This window comes from Sylvia atricapilla, chromosome 6 (assembly GCF_009819655.1).
Source record: "Sylvia atricapilla isolate bSylAtr1 chromosome 6, bSylAtr1.pri, whole genome shotgun sequence".
NCBI lineage: Eukaryota > Metazoa > Chordata > Aves > Passeriformes > Sylviidae > Sylvia > Sylvia atricapilla.
The window spans coordinates 3690205-3710752 of record NC_089145.1 but is presented as its reverse complement, the minus strand read 5'-3'; the positions used below and the strand labels follow the sequence as shown (position 1 = coordinate 3710752).

Sequence of the window (20548 nt, the reverse complement as noted above, 5' to 3'; positions counted from 1 at the left end):
GTACTCACACTATGGCATCATGATTTTCTTTTATTTAGACTCTTCAGAACTCTTTTGTGCAAAGTCAGGCACCTCAAAGTGACCTTATGCCAGTAGTATTTTTATTTAGCCTTCCCTTGCATAATTACTATAATAAGTTTTGTAACAGCTTTCTTATACAAAAAAGTAAATCATAAACATTTTTCTAGAGAATTTGGACAGTTCAGCATCAGGGGAAAAAAGCAAAGGATGTCAATGGTGATTCCACCACAGCAGAATCAAAGAGCTTATAAAATAAAGTCCAATCTGCCATGCCTTTAAAACCATCTTATCCTACATGTACTTGTGGCCTAGAGGCCCAAAGGAGTAAGAAAATTCATAACAAAATCCTAAAATTTAATTTTCCTTATGTATCTTAAATGCATTTAACAGAGAACAGAATTTCTCATCCCTTGTTCAATGACAATTAAAAGTTCATTATTCCATGAAGCTTCTGTCTCCCTACATAAATAAGCAAACAGGCCCCAAACTCTATCAATACACAGGTTATTTAAATTTCATTTTTTGTTTTTAAACTCACATTTTTTTTGTTTTTAAACTCAACTTTTCAACTTCTGCCATCTTTCACATGATTTACTGTATTATCCTTTTCTTAGAGAAAAATCTAAGAAATAAATCAGAAGACCTTCATTTCTGATATTGAACTGCAGTTACTATTCCTCCAAACTCGTGGTATGAAAAGAAAAAGTAGGATACAGTAAATACTTAAACAATGGGGGGAAATTCAGCTGATGTCCTTACTTTAATTGGAAGGTCTTGTTTGTTTAGTAAAACAAACATCTTAATTATGGGCACAAAGAGCATAGGGATTAAATATGCAAGATTTATGTTGAACAAAAGCAAGACTGTCTCAAAAACATTCACACACTGTGATTCAAGCCAGTTGTTTAATCCATTCCACGGGAATAGCTCTTCTCTTTCAAAACTGTCTTCTCTTTCAGAACTTTACATAAACTTGCAAAATGCACCTGGGAAAAGAGGCAGAACAAGTTATTCAGTTGTTTATATAATTTACTGCTTGATCACTGGTTTATTAAGAAAAAATTTTGAGTGAGTCCACAGAGCATCTTCATTAATACATTAATCATAATTTACAAAGACAAAATAAAATGCACTTTTGTCCAGAGAAACAATTTAATATTAATGTGTTGCAATGAAAAAAGTTTCAACTCTAGCTCCTCTTTAGGGGAGCATGAAGAAGCAGAACAAAAGGAAGTCTAGATAAAAATTAAGTAGCAGACAAGATCTCAGCTACCTGAGGAAATGAGTGAATGGTGAAATAATCAAAGAAAGCATCACCAAAACCCCTGTTCCTTAGAGAAGAAAATGTATGAGCCAAACCACAATTGAGATGGCCCCTTCTGTTGTGGAATCCTCTTCCAATATGAAAGATTGGAGCCTATTGCAGTTGTTTATTGCTGTTTTAATTGCCTCATGCATTTATGGAGGAGGCTGTTGAAGGCCCCTCCATGTCACACAAATTCCTTCTGTCACAGGCACAGCAAACCCCACCACATTAAGTCCCTTCTCCTAAGACATCTTTTTAAATGAAAAAAAATTGCTGCTCAAGATCCAGAAGCAAGGAAACTCCAGAAGACTTTTCATATTCAACTCTGTAATCTCCAGACAAAAAAGAAAAAAAGGAAATAAGGAATTTTATAAAAGCATCCTCAAACCACCTTGAGTTTAGGGCTCAGTAACCTTCTCCAATGCACACCAGTGGCTTTGTATGAATGTGGTAACATGAGGTTCTCCTAAAGCACAAGTCAATTAATTGCTTGCTCACCTGCCCAGAGTAATACAGATTATGTTCTCAAGAAGGGACTATCACTAAGCATTAGAATTTGGCATCCACTGTGGAGTATTTTGCCTATGATAGAAATGTCAAGAATTGTATGTATACCTGAGGTGTGGTCAGTAAAACTAGTCTTTGGGAAACAAGGAGGGATCCATAAAGCAAAAAGAGACAGAATTGGTGCCACTACTCCTTGCTGGAATGCTCTCTGTAGGGAGACTGTTGAACTAAATTTTCTGCATATTTTCTTAGGCAGAGAGACTATTCAGGCAGCTTGTCATCACTGATCTTAATAACATTTTTCAGAAAAACTTCTGTCTAGTCTACAAGTGTTTTTAGAACCAGCTGTTACAACACAGCAAAGAGTGACTGCATCCTCAGCAGCGCAGTTGGCTTTGCCGCACACATGTGGAATACTCTCATTTGGACTAAAACCCCCAAACTTTCATTTGATTACTTCTTCAAAATAAGTAATATTCACTTCAGTCTTCATATGAGCGTAACGGTCATTTATATTTGGTCACTTGGTCAGAAACTGTAATCATTGGTCATTTTCCAGAAACTGTAATCAGTACAAATCAATGTAAAAAGAACAGCACAATATGGGGAAAAAATACCTGAAAACCAGTAAAAATGTGATCTATTATCAACCCTAATAGCCATTCCATCTGCTTAGATAAAAGCACCTCTCTCAGTTAAAGCTGTCTTCTACACACCACTGTAAATAAGTTGAATCTTTAAGATTAACAAAAACTTAAAAATCCCTTTCTCACTGTAAGTCTCCAAGCAACTCTCCCACAATCAAAGCAAGTTCCTTGTGGATCAACCAAATCCATACCAAACAGAAACTGCCTGTATCAAAGCAACAAACACAAAGTTTACAAATACATCTCCACAGCTACCACAGTAAGTGCCAAGCATAATAGAAACATCAATATCTTTTGCATCAGTGCATGTCAGAAGCTGCATTGCTGCTGCAGCTGAGCAGGATTAGAACGCAGCCGAAGCTGTCAGTCTGCTGCTACATCACTTCACCTACAAACAACTCACAAGCTCGATTTTGTTAGAAGATTAAACCTTTCCAAGACACAGCTTTGTCTTCTCTGCTTTGATAACAGATCCTCAGCAGGAGCAGTCCAAATTTTAAGTGAAGGTGGAGCAAGAGCAAGCTGAGTAGCCACCATACAGCTCCCTCTACTGTGAGACAGGAAAGGAAATTGGTTAAATCAAAGATCTCAACCTCACAGAGAAATGGATTACTGAGGCAAACAAGGGAATGCAACAGAAATAGCTCAGGAGCTGAATAGAAACCCCAGAGGTCAGGAAGCTGAAATAAAGTGGAAACATCAGGGCTTTGGCTCTGCTAGAAGGCAGTATCACAGAACCAGAGGATGGCTGAGGCTGGGAGGAGGTCAGTCACTGAGTCTGTCCCACCCCCAATGAGGAGATTACTACCAGCTTTTTGTATCTCCATGAACAGAGATACAAAAGGCAACCTGGGCCAGTCCCCAGTCACCTCCTCAGGAAAAAGAAAGTTTCCTTATGTTCAGAAGGAAGCTCCTGTGTTTCAGTTTGTACCAGTGCCTCTGGTCCTGTCACAGGGCAGAGAGCCTGGCGCCAACTCCTCTACATCCTCCCCTCATCGATGAGGCTGCCCCATCCCTTGAGGCCAAGAACTTTTGTCCTTGCCAGGTGGCCTAAAATACCAACCCCAAACGGGCTCATTTCAATAATCAAAAAGTAGCTCACCAAAACATAACAAAACTGTAACAAGAAAAGCCAAAAGCAGGTTTTCATCACGCTGCCAGACGGTTTTGATGTGATTTTTTTTTTTTTTTTTTTTACCCTGTGTATACTGGGGAGCAATGGTTTCAAATGAACCAACTTCTGGTGACAGTTTTCCAGAAACCATTTTGTGGAATGCTCACATTAGGACATATATGTAGACCACTCATGACCTAATAGTCTTTCCCATGTGTCCTAGGGTGACTTTGTGATGCTTGTATCCCCAATCATCTGTTCTGTTTGTGCTTTATATTGAATTCTGTGCCTTTAATACTGGTTCTGAGAGCGAAGCAGGGAATGGAGGAGCAGGCAGTTTGTTTTGTAAAACAGTGTTCACTTCTCTGCATTTTCTTCTTCCTTGGGATGGTGTTGTTCATCAGAGGCACAGACAGTGGCTGGACAGATGCTTTTTTTTTTTTTTTTTAGTTAGTTTAGCTAGCTGAGGCAGAGAAACTCCCTGGACTGGTTTGTGGGGTTTTGGGGTGGGTTTTTTTTTTGTTTTTTTTTTTTTTTGTTTGTTTGTTTGTTTGTTTTTGGGGGGGTTGGTTTTGTGGGTTTTGTTTGTTTGTTTTTTCCTTGGGATTGTTTAAACCTGTCGTGGACTGAAAAACCCAGAGAAACACTGGGACCCTGTGCTTGCAGCTCAGTGGGGCCTGGAGCTGGGTATTTTCCAGCACTGAAGGGACTGGGACTGATAAGAGACTGAGAGAGCTGAGCTAACTCCCAGCAAGGACTTCTCTCAGTTTTGCCGTCTCTCTTTGGAGTGGCGAGAGGTTTTATTGTTTCATATTACTCATTCTTTGTGTTTGTGGGCATTTTGTTTGTTAAGTAAAAAGTTTTTTCCACTTTTCTCTGAAGAAATTTTTTCCCAGACTGGTTGGAGAGAGGAGCCATTTGGGTTTGCTCTCCAGAGGAACCCCATTCAGAGGTTTCCTCCCAAATTTGCCCTAAACCAGGCCAATACATCTTTTATTGGTGCCCAACTGCGGGGCTCAAGAGAGTGGAAAAAACTTGTATGGATTATTGACTGCATTTTGGTTGTACTTTGTGTGGGGATAAAGTAGTCAGTAGCCATGTTGCTCCTTGAATTCCTAATGTCTCTTGGAATGGAGTCCTTGCTGTGTTTCTGTTCCCTAGGTTTCTTTGAGTTTTCAATACTTTTCTGGTCCCTAGGTTTGTTTTCTTATCCAGAAATAGCTCCAACGTTGTCCCTAACACATAGCTTTTACACTAGAGGTGCATGAATTGGGATAGCTATTTTGTTGGGCTCAGTAATCACGATTTATAGGAAGTTTATGAAAGTACTGGAGTTTGTGCCAGGTATGTTTAGTTTATGGTCTCTTTGTCCTACCCTGCGTCCTAGTTCCAGCAGCATGTTTTGGGGATTTATGGATAATTGCACCCAGTTTGTTAGAGGAGGAATAAGGGATGAAGCCTTTCAGCCTTTCCTTCTTCTCTTTTCAATCAGTTACATCACTTTTGGAGAATGTTCAGTGTCTCCTGAATGTTAAAGATACCACCTTCCTGGTATTTCATCTGGTAAGCTTCCTCTATATGGTTTGTAGCTTGTCTGGAGTGAGGTCTGAGATTTCCAGAGGGACTGATGAGACCCCTGACCCAAAAGTAGACCCAGAAGTAGACCCAGAAGTGGGCCCAGGTGTGGAAAATCCTGTGTGGTATGGAGAATGGGCCAAACACTGAAAGAATTTTCTGACCCCATAGCCTGGCACTTTCCACGCGAACAAATTCAGAACCCAGCTGAGGTGAGAAAGAACTGCCATGATGACTCCAAGGAGAAGAGGATCATTGCAATAAGCTGGGCTCTGGCATATGCTTATCACACACTGCTGGATACTGTAGGGCAGCAGATTGAGGCAGGGGGCAGGAAGATAGATCAGCAGCTACACCAGATAGGGAGCCTCAGACAGCAGCTAAACCAGACAGTGAGTCTCAGACACTAACAGTCACCCAAGCAAAGAAGCACACACACAAAATTGATTGACCAGTGGATTATGATCCAGGTGAAGGACCCTCAGTGCCTCCCAATGACACCCAATCAGAAGCCAGACCAGCTGGCACAAGATCAGGAGCCACTATTGAGTCCTTTTCCCTGAAGGACCTTCATGGCCCAAGAAAGGATTACACTCGGTGACCTGATGAATCTATAATTAGTTGTTTAGTCCATCTTTGGGATGCTGCAGGCGAAGCTACAATTCTGGATGGCACTGAAGCAAGGCATTTGGGCTCCCTGTCACATGATCCAGTTATCCACCAAGGAATGATGAGGAAGGTTACCCCTTGCAGTCTCTGGGAACGAGTCCTGGGGAGTGTGGCACAAAGATATCTGTGTGCAGACCATCTCTATATGCAGCAAACCCAGTGGAAGACCATTGAACAAGGCATTCAATGCTTGAGAGAAATGGCAGTGGTGGAGATTGTCTTCTCAGATGACCTAAACACTAGGAACCCAGACTTGGAACCGTGTACACCCGTGACGCGGCTGTCTTGGGTTTTGTAACAAAACGAAACAAAAAAGTTTATTCTATTCCATCTGTTGAAATCCATTTGGGGAGGTGATTTTCCTTATCTGTTGTAACTCCAGGAGGGAGGAGGTGACTGCCTTTCTAATAACAAGCTCCCATCAAGACAAGTGGAGGACGAATCTGTTTCTATTGCTGGTGTGACAAGGGGATCACAGTATACACCAGGGTGTACCCAGAAAAGAAGCTATCTTTTTCCAATATGGCCTGGTCTAGAAAAACCCTTCCTCCTGCATGTACTGGGTGGAATGGGATACCAGATTTCTCCAAGATACTGATGTGGTTCACTTGCTTGTTGACATGTTTATTGCTGAATATGATTGTCAAAGCCCTTTGATGTTAACTGTAGAAAACCAGTAATTAAAATCTGTTACATTCAATTACCTCTAGCAAAACCCCATTACTCCTAAATCAAGCTACCTGGACAGAAATTTAGTTAACAAACATAAGAACTTCAAATAGTTTTGTATCAAGGACAAACCTAATACCATATGATTCAGGATATCAAATAAACCATTGCGAAGAACAGACCAGATACACACAGCTCCACATATCCTTGATGAGAGGATTTGTAATTCTCAATTACACATTTATGTCATTTCATTATCAGATCAACTGATAAATAGTGCATGAGAAACTGAACAGTAAGAAATTTATTACTTGAATTATGGTGGGATATATTTACATCCAAAGTCCTCCTAATCAAAAATCAGTAAAGCATATTATTTTTTACTATACTGAAATGAATACCTGAACATAAAAACTCGACTATTTATTAGCAGCAAAATAATCAGTATATTGAAAATCAAATAATCAGTACATGAACATCTTATATTGGCATCATCTTTCTTTTGTGAGAGATACACAGTTCTGATTCAATTCAACAGCACTATGTTTGATTTCTCCAACAATATTTTACCAAACATCACAGCAATAAGTGAAGTTCTAAAATAGAGGTAAAGAAGTGTACTAGCTAGTATGGTAAATAATTTAGAGGTATTTTCTAAAATATGAATTATATAGTCACTGTTAAAAGCAAGTGATATAAAATAGTTTTCTATTTTCACCCTCTCCTAATATTTTTAATTCTATATCTACTATTCTATGTACTGGTATTTATCTGAAAAGGCTGATGAAAAGTAATATCTTAATTGATGGTTCCATCCTTCTGAGCATCTTCATCACACACATTGCTAATCAGAGTTATTTTACCTGAAAAAATACTTCACAAGTCGGAAAGTTACATGCAAAAGGTACTTATTGCTCTGCCATGCTAAAAACTGCATACACTTGGGAAATACTCTATTTATCCCAAGCACTCGCTGCAGCCTTTTTCATTTATCTTTATTTTTTTTTCTATGATCTACATACCAAACCAGAACTCAAGCACACTTCTAGTCATTACCTGTAGCGTCGGTTTTCACGCATCCATGCCGTGGCACACCCCCACAACCAAGTGGGTGCTTCCATTTTAGGAAAGAGGTTTCAGTTTCACCTCAGAACTTTGAATGGAAAAGCATCAAAAACTTCTGTGCTTCCCTCACCGTGGCTGGCCCAGTGCCAGGACAGGGGCACCAGCTGGATCTTTGGGATGTTTCTCTAAACCTATAGCTCTTTCTATTGGGCAGCAAGCCAAATAACCCTCCTAAAACATTAAGTACATAAGAAAGAGCACAGAGGTGCTCGGTGCTGTTTGGGGTGTCTTAGCCAGGTGTTAAGGGGCTTTCTTGCAACTGTGCACGGCTTTTGTTTTTGTTTTGTATAGTTAGTTACTTTCTCTTTAATTAAAACCTTTTGCTTTTCAAAGCTCACCTGATCAGCTGACTCGCAATTATTTTGAAGCCCTTTCTGGGAGGTTGCTGGTCAGCCCTCATTGCGTGATGAGCCCTCGTGGAGCTGATAACACGCTGGCCCCGCACAGAATTTCATCACATCTGTTCACCTGTGTAGCCACCCTGAGTGGGGATTTCACTGCCAGTCCTCAAAATAAGAGTTGGAACCCCAGGCTGAACTCAGAGGAACACACAGGACAAAGTCACAGTATTCTCCAAAGCAAAAGACTGCGCTATCCTCTTTTCCCAGAGTATGACAACCCAGGTTTTGGGGTTTTTTTTTTGTTTGTTGTTTTTGTTGTTGTTGTTGTTGTTGTTTTTTGTTTGTTTTTACATCTCAGTAATAAATAAGCTATACTGGTTTTGTGTCACATGGTTTTGAAAAACCTCCACCACACCTGCACAAGCACCCGTGCACACACAGACAGAAGACACAATTTTTTTTTTGCTAAAAGCCGCACAGGCAGAAACATTTGGGTAAGCACTGGTGGGTGTAAAAGCCCTGAGGGCTCTCCCACCGGAGTTCTACTGGATTGCTCCTCCATCTTCAGAGCAGGGGCGAGTTCCAGCAGAGGGTTTGCATGGGGCTGATCCACCACTCTCAGTGCACAGCTGGAGCCTTCTCCTGTGATATGGGCAGGGCCAGGGGATGGAGTCACATCCGCTCTCCAGAAGGCATATGTGAGCAGTTCCAAAAGTCCTTTTCCCCCTCTATTAACAGTGATATACAATGCTGGCATAACGCAATGGAGATAATCTGCTACTGGTACAGCAGAGTTTCCTCACACAAAGCTGTTGTTACGACACAAAAGAAGTTCCCACATTGGCATGCGGGTATTTTACTTACACTTGAATGCACCACAGAGCTCTTGTACATTCATGCCCTTGCACTGGAGCTGTCAGCAGCTATTTCACAGCTGGCACCACCCTCTCTGAGACACTCAAGTAGGAACTCAGGGCGCGGGTTGAGTTGAGTAGAGGGGCATGGCACAAAGCTTTAAGGCCCTTTACAAAGTCGTGGTAGTTTCTCCTGCCTTCCAACAAGTAGCAAGTAAGTATTCTTGTCTTCTTAATATTATCTAGATAATAAAAAATACTGTTTTCTTGTAAGATATTCTTATCTCTAGTTCTCCACTGTGTTATCAGCACATATACAATCAGAATACAGAATTTTCTGTTGAGATCTCCACCAGCAAAAAAGCATTAGTCATCCCAGCTTGTGAGTTACATATTCATCAAGTACTTCTTAACTGCAGCATGTTGATGTCATAAAGTAAATATTTAACTACAGTCCTCATTCCTCCAAACAGTTCTCCTTATTTCACACATCACAAGTTTCTGGTTTTCACCAGGGAATTTCTGATCACTTCCACTGGTGTTATCCAATACCCCCTCACTCTACTCTTTCCTGCTTCTGTATACACAAGTCACTCCAGCACTTAAATAAAGAATACAATCCAAAGTCACTACCGGAGACACACAAGCACAGACACAAATCACTGTCAGTCCCTGGATTTCCCAGTAGCAAAATCATTCCGCTCATGTATCCTGTATCCACTCATGTATCATGTATCGATCATGTATATGAGTTTCTTTAGTGTGCAGCTTTTAACCCAACCCAGCCTATCCCTAAATATGTGAATTTTTCACATAGTTAATGTTCCCAGCACACAGTATTGGACAAATCCTTACAGCAAATGTGAAGCACCTAATTGCTACTATCTTGTCCTTTGGAGAAGCCAAAAGAGCCACAGATCCCCTGGTTCAGCCTGGCCTCTGCTCTGGGAAGGAGAGTGATGGGAGCTCCTGAATAGGTGTGTGCAGGTGCAAGCCAGCCTCGTGCATTTCAGGGAACCACTTCTGCCCCTTTCTGGCCTGTAAGGTTAAGGTTTACCATCACTGACCAAAACCAAAACAGACAAAACCCCAAAACCAAACAGCAAAACGCACAAACAAACAGACAACAAAACCAAACAAAAAAAGAGTTTTCACGTGTGTAAAACTACTACTGGTCCTTTCAGCTGCCTGGCTCGGAAAGTTTGCTGGAGCCAAGGCGCCCTGATAGCCAGGTTAAAGCTTGGTTAGCCGTGCAGCAGCGCCTCGCCCGGCTGGGGAGGCACACCCTGCCCCGCTCTTGCTGGGCCGGCAGCCTGCCATCAGTCAGCACACCGTGAGCTTTCCTCCGGGGGAGCAAGACCCCAACCAGCCTCTCAGCGCCGCGGCCAACCCGGGGCACAAAAAGCGGGGCTGAACAGCAGAAGGGCTTCGCAGGAGCAGAAAGGACCTGCTGCTCACCGCACCAGGGTCCGGCCGCGGGCGGAGAGCTCAGGCAGGTGTCTGAAAACAGCCCAGGGCAGTGCCCGAGAAAGAACCGGCCCCAGCGCCCCCCGTGACCCCGCCGTGCCCAGGCTCCGGGGGCGTTTCTGCCCCCGCCCCAGGGCGGCTCCAGCCGGGGGCGGCCCGGGTACGGCCCCGTGACTGCGCCGCGCCCTGCCGGGAGGGACGGAACAGGCTGTGCCGGCACCCGATCCACTGCGATCCCACAGCACAGCTCAGGAGAGGCTGTGCCGGCACCCGATCCACTGCGATCCCACAGCGCAGCCGGAGAGACTGTGCCGGCACCCGATCCACTGCGATCCCACAGCACAGCTCAGGAGAGGCTGTGCCAGCGCCTGATCCAGTCCGATCCCACAGCACAGCTCAGGAGAGGCTGTGCCGGCACCCGATCCACTGCGATCCCACAGCACAGCTCAGGAGAGGCTGTGCCAGCACCCGATCCACTCCGATCCCACAGCACAGCTCAGGAGAGGCTGTGCCAGCACCTGATCCACTCCGATCCCACCGCACAGCCGGGAGGGGCTGCCCCGTGGGCCGCTCCGCCCGGCTCCCGCCGGGACAGGTAGGGCAGCGCTGGGAAGCGGGATGAGGGGCTCCTTCCTCCGCGGGATCCCCGGGACCTCGCCGTGCTCCCCCGGAGCTGCCCGGGGGCGGCAGAGCGCTGTGCCCGGGAGCAGTGGGGCAGCCCTGCGGGAGCGCCCGGCCACGGCCCCGAGCGGCTGCCGCAAATCCCCGCCTCGGGCGGCGATCGTGCTTTTGCCTGCTCCGTGCAGAGTTACGGCTTTATTTCATGCCTTTGACAAAACGGGCTTTGTACCTGTTCCCGTCGGGGAGATTGTATTTCCTCCTCCGGCAGCAGAGGCGCAGTAGCTCTGCGGTTTCAGAGCCTACCTGGGGCACCGTGCGGGGGCTCCTCCCGTCCATTCAGCGATCGGGGCTGGCTGGCTGTCTGCCGGGACAGGGAGCGGGAGCTGGCCCCGCCGACATGTGCCGATGTTACACAACGAGAACCCGGCAAGAGACAGGCAGGACCAGTTCGGGTCGGTGTCTCTCTTCTAGAGATCCATTAGCCAGGAGTGCGTGTGGGTGCTTGCGCTGGATGACTTCATGGGCAGGATTCACTCAGGGTTCATCGCTGACACTTCAGAGGGTTGCGCTGTCACTCTCTGTTAGCTCACGGTGGTTTCTGTCCGGCAGATCCCGGCCATGATCGCGGTTTTCCTAGTGCTGTGTCAGCTGCATGTGACGGTGTTCGCGTTTCCTCACTGCCCCGGGAGATTGGATAACTTGAAGCAACCTCAGTGGGAAGACGGTAACTTCGTTTAAACGTGACTTTGTGCTTTCCAAAATTGTTTCTATCTTTGCGTTGCTGGCTTCTTTAATTGTTGGTTGCTTGTTGTTGTTTTGGGGTTTTGTGGGTTTGGTTTTTGTTTGTTTTTTTGTTGTTGTTGGGGTGTGTTTTGGTTTTTTGGGGTTTTTTTTTTGTTGTTGTTGTTGTTGTTTTGTTGGTTGGTTGGGTTTTTTTTTTTTTTTTTTTTTGCTTTGTTTTGTTTTTTTACTTTATGAAAAAAGTTCAGCTGTTTTATGCTAAATTTCAGGTTATTTTAATCTCTTTTGCTGAAATGATTGATAACTGACTTTGGTATTAATATCAAGTATTTATCAGATCTAGTAATAAGTGCAGATTGGGACAACTGAACTTTTTCCAGCCCTCTGGGATTATTCTGGCTGATCCCACCAGAAACCTTTAAGTAGCATCAAACTTCCAAAAGTTTGAAACCTGTGTTAAGACAGTATTGTTTTGGTACTATTTGAGCACATCACGGTTGTATTTGTATATCTGAAATTGCTTTGTATTTGAAAAGGTTCATTTGGTTGTTTTTTTGAAATTCATACTTTCTCCAAATACCAGACCCCCTTACAGCACCTGGAAAGATAAGCTTTTGTGCTTATAAGAACTTTTGCAGTTCTTCCCTGTGGAGGGAGAGGAGTGGAGGGGAACTCATATAACAACAAATAAGCTCCCCAAAGGGACTCAAGTGCTACTAAGCAAAGCCATGAGATGCTTAACATTTTAAGCATCAGGGCTTCAAAAAGGAATTTCTGACTTAGCTGTCCAGTCTTCTCGGTGGACAAGGAGTGCTGAAACCTTCAGACAGACTTTAAAAAGTCATCACATCCAGCAGGAGGCTCCTTCAGGGCAGTGTGTGGAGCAGAAACCGTGGCTAGCAGAAAAATGCTTTGCGACAGATGATCTGTTAAACCCCATATTTGCTCTGGGCATAAAATGTCAGGCTGCCTCTTTCCTGCGAGCTCCTGAGAGAACTCTCTCCTCACAGCAGGCCCAGACCACTCCTCCTTTAAAGACAGAGTTGGAAAGAGAAGGGCCAAGCCCCTTATCCAGTAATTTAGCAAGTAGAATAGTTGCCAAAGGAATGGGGTACCTGCTTTGAAAGGTCCTCCTTCAGCATTTTTGAACAGCTTTTACCAGTAGAGCTGCTTTCCTGGGCATGCTGTGTGGTTGCATTTTTAATTAAATGCTGCACATCCTAAAACTGTGTGGGTTATTTTATCAAACCAAGGCCTGCAGAACTGCATCCAGGTTAGGACACAATTCAAATCAGTCTGTTTCATTCTACAAATACTGTTTTAATCACCAGGTAGCGAGTAAGTTGGAGATGGAGATATGGAGATACACGACAAAGTGAAAAAAGTGCAGATAAATGGAAAAAAAATTCTTGAAAAGAAAAAAATGGTCCGTGCATCCCTGGGAACTGAGGGTTCTAGGCTCCAGGCAGCTTGCTTATGCAATCCATTTTAAACAAAATGCATGAGTTCTCTAAGTTAACTCAAAGGACAGCTAATACTACTTGCATGGTGAAGAGTGAAACACTGCCGAGCAAAACTGAAGATCTCTGCTTCAGAAGACTGAAGTTACTTTTGTAATTGGCACTGAACCAAGAATACTGATAGTATTTTTTTTTCCTTGTAATTATTTTCCCTTTCCACCTGTGGGTTTGAGGGAGTTTGGATTTTCTTTTTGTTTGGTTTTTTGGGGGGTTTTGTTTTGTGTTTTTTTGGGTTTTTGTGGTTTTGTTTGTTTGTTTTGGTGGTTTTTTTGGGGGGGCAATTGTGGTTTTGTTTTCTTTTGGGGTTTTTTTTGTGGGTTTTTTTTTGTCCTTTTCTCTGGTTACTCTTCAAGTATAGTATAAATAGCTTAACCTTACTTTTTTTTGCAATTGCTTTAAAATAACAAAAACAAATGCATGTGCACATGTGTAGCTACTTCAGTACAGTGTAACAGTATGCAAATTATATAAATATATGAATATATTTATATATATTATATATATATTCATATATTATATAAATATATGAATATATATATAAATATATATATAGTCGTTAAATGCACTATAATATTAAAGACATAAACAGCCAATATGTAAGTTATGCTGCAGTTTTCTCACAGAATGAGAATATATGAATATATTTATATATATTATATATTTATATATATATTCATATATTATATAAATATATGAATATATTTATATATATATATATTCATTAAATGCACTATAATATTAAAGACATAAACAGCCAATATGTAAGTTATGCTGCAGTTTTCTCACAGAAAAACTGAGAGCAACGTGTAATGAGATGCCACTACAAGATCTAACAGTGACTATTAGGGTGAAAATTCCAGAGCCATGTGATAATCTTGCCAAACAGGCTAACAAGAACACAAAGCTAATTTGTAGCTGATTAACTTTATCCTGAATTTCATCTCCTGTTTTAGCCATCCAGCCTGGTATGTAACAATGCTGTTTCTACATGACACTTGCAAAAATAATCCTCTAGTCATTTTGCTCAGCCAAATAGCCTGAATTTTGTGGGCATAGATTAGGCTTTCACTAGAAACCTGGTTTTGTCCTATTTTTTTTTTTTTTTAAAAGAAACTGTAGCAAGAGCAGTCTAAAACTTGACTATGAAAAATGCCTAGTGAGGAAATACATTCCTGTATTCTGAAGCCTTCTATAATTTCACTCATTGGTCTGGAATTTCACCTCACATCTTACTCCATGACGCCTCATGGAACACAAAAGAATAAGTAAATGTCTTCAGAAATGGATGTTGTCAGTTAAATTCATATCACAGACAAATTTAAAACGAATAAACTTGGCAATACGGCACCTTTACATAAGGCTTGGTGCCACGATTATGAAAAGAGAACAACTGTAGAATGAATAGTTGTCTGCTGATATGATTTAAAAACTAAGTTCTGTAAATAAAATTTGGTACTCACACATACCAGAATATTGATCAATGTATATTTGGGCTTTCCTTCCCCCACCCTTGCCTTCTCCCTTGCCTCCTTCCCCCACTAGGTCAGGGTGTTGCTTACTTTGGTTCTGCTTTATGCAGATTTCTGAATTCTGCTTTATGTGACAATTACTTTGTTCTTAAGAGCTCCAGTAAAAACTGATGCTCACATCCCAGAAGGGGTCACACCAAAATTTGACCAACAGTTTTCATGACAACCAAATTCTCTTGGCCAGGATAAGGAACAGCTGAGATGGCTTATGAGAAAGGCAAATATGTTTATTTTATGTTAGAAAAGACAGTAGTGAAGAAGACATTTTAGGAGGAGACCTTGATATTTCTTTCCCTTGTATGTAGCTGAGAGATGCTAGGGAAAGAAACTATCCCAATGTGCTCCTCTAAGGTCTTTACCACGCTTTAAAAATACCAAATTTAGCCTTCCTAACTTGTTTTAAATCAACTTGATTTTTTTTTTTTCATTAGTGTTCACATCTGCAAGGGAGGCCAATTTATTCATTGGACGACGTCTTCTAAACAACAGATTTGATTTTGAAGCATTCACAGACGATAACCTGGAAAGGGAATGCTATGAAGAACTGTGCAGTTATGAAGAAGCAAGAGAATTTTTTGAAGACCCTGATAAAACGGTAGCAGTTCAAATTGAATTTAATATAATGAGGGAGGTTATTGGCTAAATAACCTTATTTTTGTACACAAATGACTGCAACATAAATTACTGTACACAAATACTCTAACTCTATCACAGCACTGAGAGATGACACTTATTTTGTTCTAAAAGTAGATATCCTAATTACATGGGGTTCTTGCTTTAGATACACAGTGAATACACTTGAATGTGTATTATTGTCTTAAAGACTTTAGATGTGGACTTCAGTTCTGCAAATAAATAGAAATGAAGCTTCAGAAGTCCCACTTGTGGATATTCCTATGTTTTCAGATTTTTGGATTTTTTAGTAACTTCTCAGTGTCCAATTTAAACGTTTCACATGCTCTCTGTATTAACTGGCTGAATGCATCCTTGTGTCATGCCACAGAAGTGTTTTGTGAGAGTCCAGGATGGAACAAATCTGCAGTTCAGCTATTGCTGAGTATTCCTATAGCACCATATTCTAACTCCCTACCTAGACATAGCTGAGAAGAAACCTGATATATAGAGAAATATAAAAAGAAACAATAAGAAACCTTTCAGCTCAATAAAGGAACGTGAGGATTGTCTGAAGACTGGTTGTTGCACATGCAGCAAGAATCTCTTTGTGATTTTAGGTGTACTCTGCAGAAAGAGCAAGGAATACACCCCTGTTCTAAAGGTGGAAGTGTTAGCTTGCCATTGCTAGCATTTTCCTTAGAAAAAGGCCAAATTGTTAAATTGAAATCTTGCTGGAATCTTTTGCTAGGTAGCAAAAGTGAAAATTTTAACTCAACACATTTAATGCCTGATCGTCATACAACATAAGAGTTTTTCTCTTAAATGAATCCCACTATTTTTCCTAGCTCATATGAATTCAAATACTGTTCATGCAAACATCAGAATCTTAAGAACTTAATTTTGCCTCAAACACTGTTTTGTAGGGACTTGCAAAAAAAGAATTGGAAGCATTTTTTTGGTGTCAGAATATATCCTAAGTTCTATTGTAATCAGGCAGAAATATGAGGTAACACTGGATGATTAAAGACACTTCTTTCTTTTACCAACTGGGATCTGAGAAATTTTAATGTGAAGTAGTAGAAGAAAAATATCATGGGATGAGCAAATACAAATCCCTCAGCAGGAGTTATTTCTGGATATGCCATTGTTAAATTCTGCCTAAGGTATAATACTAAATATAAGTCAATAAGCCTGTCACTTATGTATCTTATATAATTATGATTATTTTTGGGGTTTTATAGATGGATTTTTGGAAAGATTATTCAACTAAAGGCCCCAGAATAAAAATAGGTAAGTCATCTTTTTACTTTTTTATTATACTGCAATATTTTCTGGTTGTTATAACCAGAAAATATAGTATAGTACATTCTTAGTAGATTTAAGGAAATCAGAAATTATCCGTTTACTGAAGATCACTGTGGACTGTACAAATTAATTATATTATCTACATTATGTATATATAATTTTCTGATATGATAAAACTGAAGCATCCCTAAGTGGGATCCATTATGGGTCTGTAGGTAAAAACTATAATTTCCTTGGCCATTTCTCTGTTACACAATTGGTAAACCTCGCAGTAATTCTGTGGCTTCTCTCCGTGGTTTGGTTTTGGTTTTTTCTCCCCCCATTTCTTTAATAGTAATATATAACAGCCTGATTTAGGCTCAGAGTAGTCTGATGCCAAGTGTTTAATAAAAAATAGTTGCACATGAGGGACGATCTACAGCCTGATCAAGGTCACAAGTACATGAAGGACTGTTTGGAAGGCATTAGAAGACAGGCATCTCAACAGTTTCATGTAGAGAAAAGGGGATATCGACTCCCTTTTGCTTTAAGCTGTGAATGATACCCTTGGGTTGTGTTGCACAGATTTATGGCTTCTTACAGCAAGTTAGACATTTGTGGAAGGAACAGCCTTATAGCAGAGCAGAAGTAGTATTTTACATAGTAAACATGGGTAGATGGAAAGAACACATAATGAAAATCACCAATGTTTTCTCTCCAGGTGATGAGGCACTACAAAAGATTAACGTCACTGGACTGCTCATCAGCCTGGTTGCTGCTGGAGTACTCTTGGTTATAATTGCACTGATTATCTTCTACTGCTGCAAGAGCAGATGCAAATCAAGGCAACCACCGGGGTAAGGCATTTCACTGCTTAAAAAAACCCAAACACACACCAAAACAAACTCTTGCTTAAGAGTGGCATTTAAAAATCACTGTGGGCTGGTCTAACTGTATTCTCAGAAAATCCACTGGAAGTTCTAGTTCTTACTTACCTAGAAGCAGAGTTAAGTGAGCACCAGCAGTAGTTATGCTGCAATTAATAACGCAAAAACATAATACTGCACACCCAAACCTTTGGGTTTGGGGTTTTTTTCTTAATTGGGTGTGTGTGTGTGCACTTGGTTTCAAAACATTCTTACTAAGGTGATGGAATAATTTTAGTAGGTGGGGGCCTGCAATGAGAAGTCTTAACGTGTTCTGTTGGTGCTTTCAAATAAGCTGCATGCTCTTCACATCTTCTAAAGATGTGAAGTAGTTGTAGGAGTAGATGATAAAGCAGTTTGGAGGAAATGCATTTTTACCAAGTCTCTACTCCTGAGTGCTCCTTTGTCCTAAACTCAAGAGGAATATAAGAGGAATCTGTGCTTTCTCTTCCCTATAAGTTTCACATCACTGAGCTATTCTTACTTACCCTGTGGCTTGGAGAGAGTATTTGGTTTCTAGTCTTTGTGGTCACTGAAGGCATGTTTTTTTCTCTTGTGGGCGTGTTTGGGGTTTTGTTTATTTTACAATTAAGACGTTATCTTCTCGCTTCCCCTTAAAGCAGAAATTTCCACTTACCTGCTGTTACCTTTGTTTAGGTACTTGGACTATGTGAGAAGCAGAAGACGTAATTCAGCCAACATCTTCAGGAGGCATGAGGAGTTTTCTTTGAACCCCCTTCCTCTGCGAGCTGACGATTCAGGGCTGCCCAGTTACGAGCAGGCAGTGACATCAGATGGACAGCACAGCCCTGTGCCACCACCCCCTTACCCCGGGCCCCCCAGGGATGCACGGCTCTTCCAAAAGTCCATGTCCCTTCCTGGCCCCTAGGCATAAGCCTGCTGCTGGCGTCAGGGGGGATTGCTGGAACATAACATACTTTTGAAAAAGTGTGTGCTGCCTTGCATATTGCAAGATGATTTACAAAAATGTGAAAGATCTTTTGGATGACTAGGAACGAGGGAAACTTTTCCATTTGGGAAAAGAGGTCACCTGTTGCAAAGGCTGCAGGAGTGTTCTCTGCACAGAGTCACTGTGCTAAGAGGAGACAATGCATAAAGAGCAAGTCTTGTTCTGCTGCCCTCTTCCACATGAGCCATCCCATCAAACTATTGATGTTTCATTAATAGTTTCATCTTCTTTTTCTTCAGAAAGAATGGTATTTTAATTGATCATATTGACACTAACCATTTTTTGTGACTTAATACTTTAAACCACCATAGGAAGTCTTTGTTGTCAAACAACAAACTTTGCTGTTTGACAGATTCACTTCCTTGCTGGGTGAATTTTCTATTCATTCTTGTAATACATTTGAGTGTGAAAATTATTTCACGACTTGATCTTTCAAATATAAATAGTACTGCTACTGGATTACACTGGTTTGTCTTTGACATTGCTGGTCACACGACTTAATTTGTTGTATTTTTATGATCATAATTTTGCATCAAAAGGAAGCATTCATTACACGGCACACTACCAATTCACACAAAGTATACTTGCATCAAATTGTTTTGATGTTCAACAGTAAATACCAGGTCAAAGAGAGTAAACAGAATACTGTGAGCCAGTGGATGTTCAGCAAAAAGCTAGAGAAGTGTCCCTTTTTGAAAAGCTACCTAGGTCTCACAGCTAATGTTTCTTCCATAGTTTAAAAGCTGAAATGTAGAGAGAGACCTTTAACTTTGAAACCAAAACCCAAACTACCCCCTAGAAGCTCTTTAGTAAGTATGTCTTGCACTACAGGCCTGGACAACAAAATAATACCTTTAAGTAGAACAAAACATCATATTAGATCAAAAATCAAGAGTCAAGAATTTCTGGGAGTTATTGGTTCACTGTGTCAAGACAGTTCCTGTACCTACAGCTGTAGCCAGCATTAATTTTACATCTTATTAAAATCAACCCCCAGCATTATGCAGCCTGTGGATCTTGCAGAGCAAATTGCTGCCCACCACTAGTGTCCCTTGACCTCCTTACCACAGGAAGCCACAGCAGAGGTTCTCACAGGAAACATGTCAGGCTGTTTTCTTGTTGTCAGTGGCTCTACAGTTCAGGCACACACAATTGAGTTTTTTAAGAAGAAACAAATCCCCCCCTTTTTTCCCCCCTCATTGAGTCAATGCTGACAACAGCAAATTAAATTTCAATTTGGTGCCTACAATCCACTTATATTACAAAGTTAAAGGATTAAAGGTTGAAATTAATATGTAATATTTTACTGAATCTTACTGTTTTCAACATACTAGAAGCAACAGTGTTGTGGAGAAAATAAGTCTGAGATTTTCAATCTGTAAATTGAAATCTGTCAATCTGTAAATCTGTCAATTTGTGAAAATGAAAACACTTCAAATCTTGGAATATAAAGAGGGTACACTGACAGTGCTACACAATGAAACCTTGTCCATTGAAGAACACATGCAGTGCAGTTGATAGCAGTGCCATTGGTGTTCCTCTTCACAAAACTTCACCATCAAATTTGGTGTTTGATGAGTAACAGATCTCTCTCCAGCTTCTTTTTTTGTTCAGAGCTGGAGGAGTCTCCATGTTGGGATTCACTTTTGCCCTACTTGTAAAAGCATTTTGAAATTCTTGAAGTCTGTAGGACTGAAATAAATTAACTGTGTGAGGCCACTGTTAACAATCAAAATCAAGGTTACCAGAAGCTATGCTTCCAAAGCTTGCCATAACATTCTCCCATATTTCCCCTTCATTTAGCTAACAAGTTTTTAATTTTTTAATGTGCATCAAAATACAAGGTTATTTTTTAATGTGCATTTTGAGCTCTAGAGCACACTTTTACCTCGACTTTTCCTGGGACTGAAACATTATTAGCTAATGGAACTGACAGGACCACTTCCGAGAAAAGGGATTTCACAGGTCTTATGAGCATCCAGAGATTCTTTAATGTTACTACAGAGATCTGGCAAAGCCACATTTTAAATACACTACAGAAATTGTG

The 20548-nt window shown here is 41.1% G+C and overlaps 1 protein-coding gene across 1 annotated transcript; it reads left to right on the top strand.

The window, feature by feature from the left end:
* The first annotated feature begins 10514 nt into the window (after positions 1 to 10514).
* PRRG4 (proline rich and Gla domain 4) lies at positions 10515 to 18960 on the top strand. The gene is made up of 6 exons (XM_066322232.1): positions 10515 to 10890; positions 11526 to 11640; positions 15138 to 15301; positions 16563 to 16611; positions 17327 to 17462; positions 18189 to 18960. Exons 2-6 carry the CDS (start codon positions 11535 to 11537, stop codon positions 18418 to 18420), a joined length of 687 nt encoding a protein of 228 aa, XP_066178329.1. The 5' UTR covers positions 10515 to 10890; positions 11526 to 11534; the 3' UTR covers positions 18421 to 18960.
* Positions 18961 to 20548: the final 1588 nt, after the last annotated feature.

Coding starts and splice junctions, on each gene's coding strand:
- PRRG4 (XM_066322232.1), top strand. CDS start 11,535: ATGATCGCGGTTTTCCTAGTGCTGTGTCAGCTGCATGTGACGGTGTTC. Junction 11,641..15,137: donor GCAACCTCAGTGGGAAGACG/GTAACTTCGTTT, acceptor TTTTTTCATTAG/TGTTCACATCTGCAAGGGAG. Junction 17,463..18,188: donor AAATCAAGGCAACCACCGGG/GTAAGGCATTTC, acceptor ACCTTTGTTTAG/GTACTTGGACTATGTGAGAA.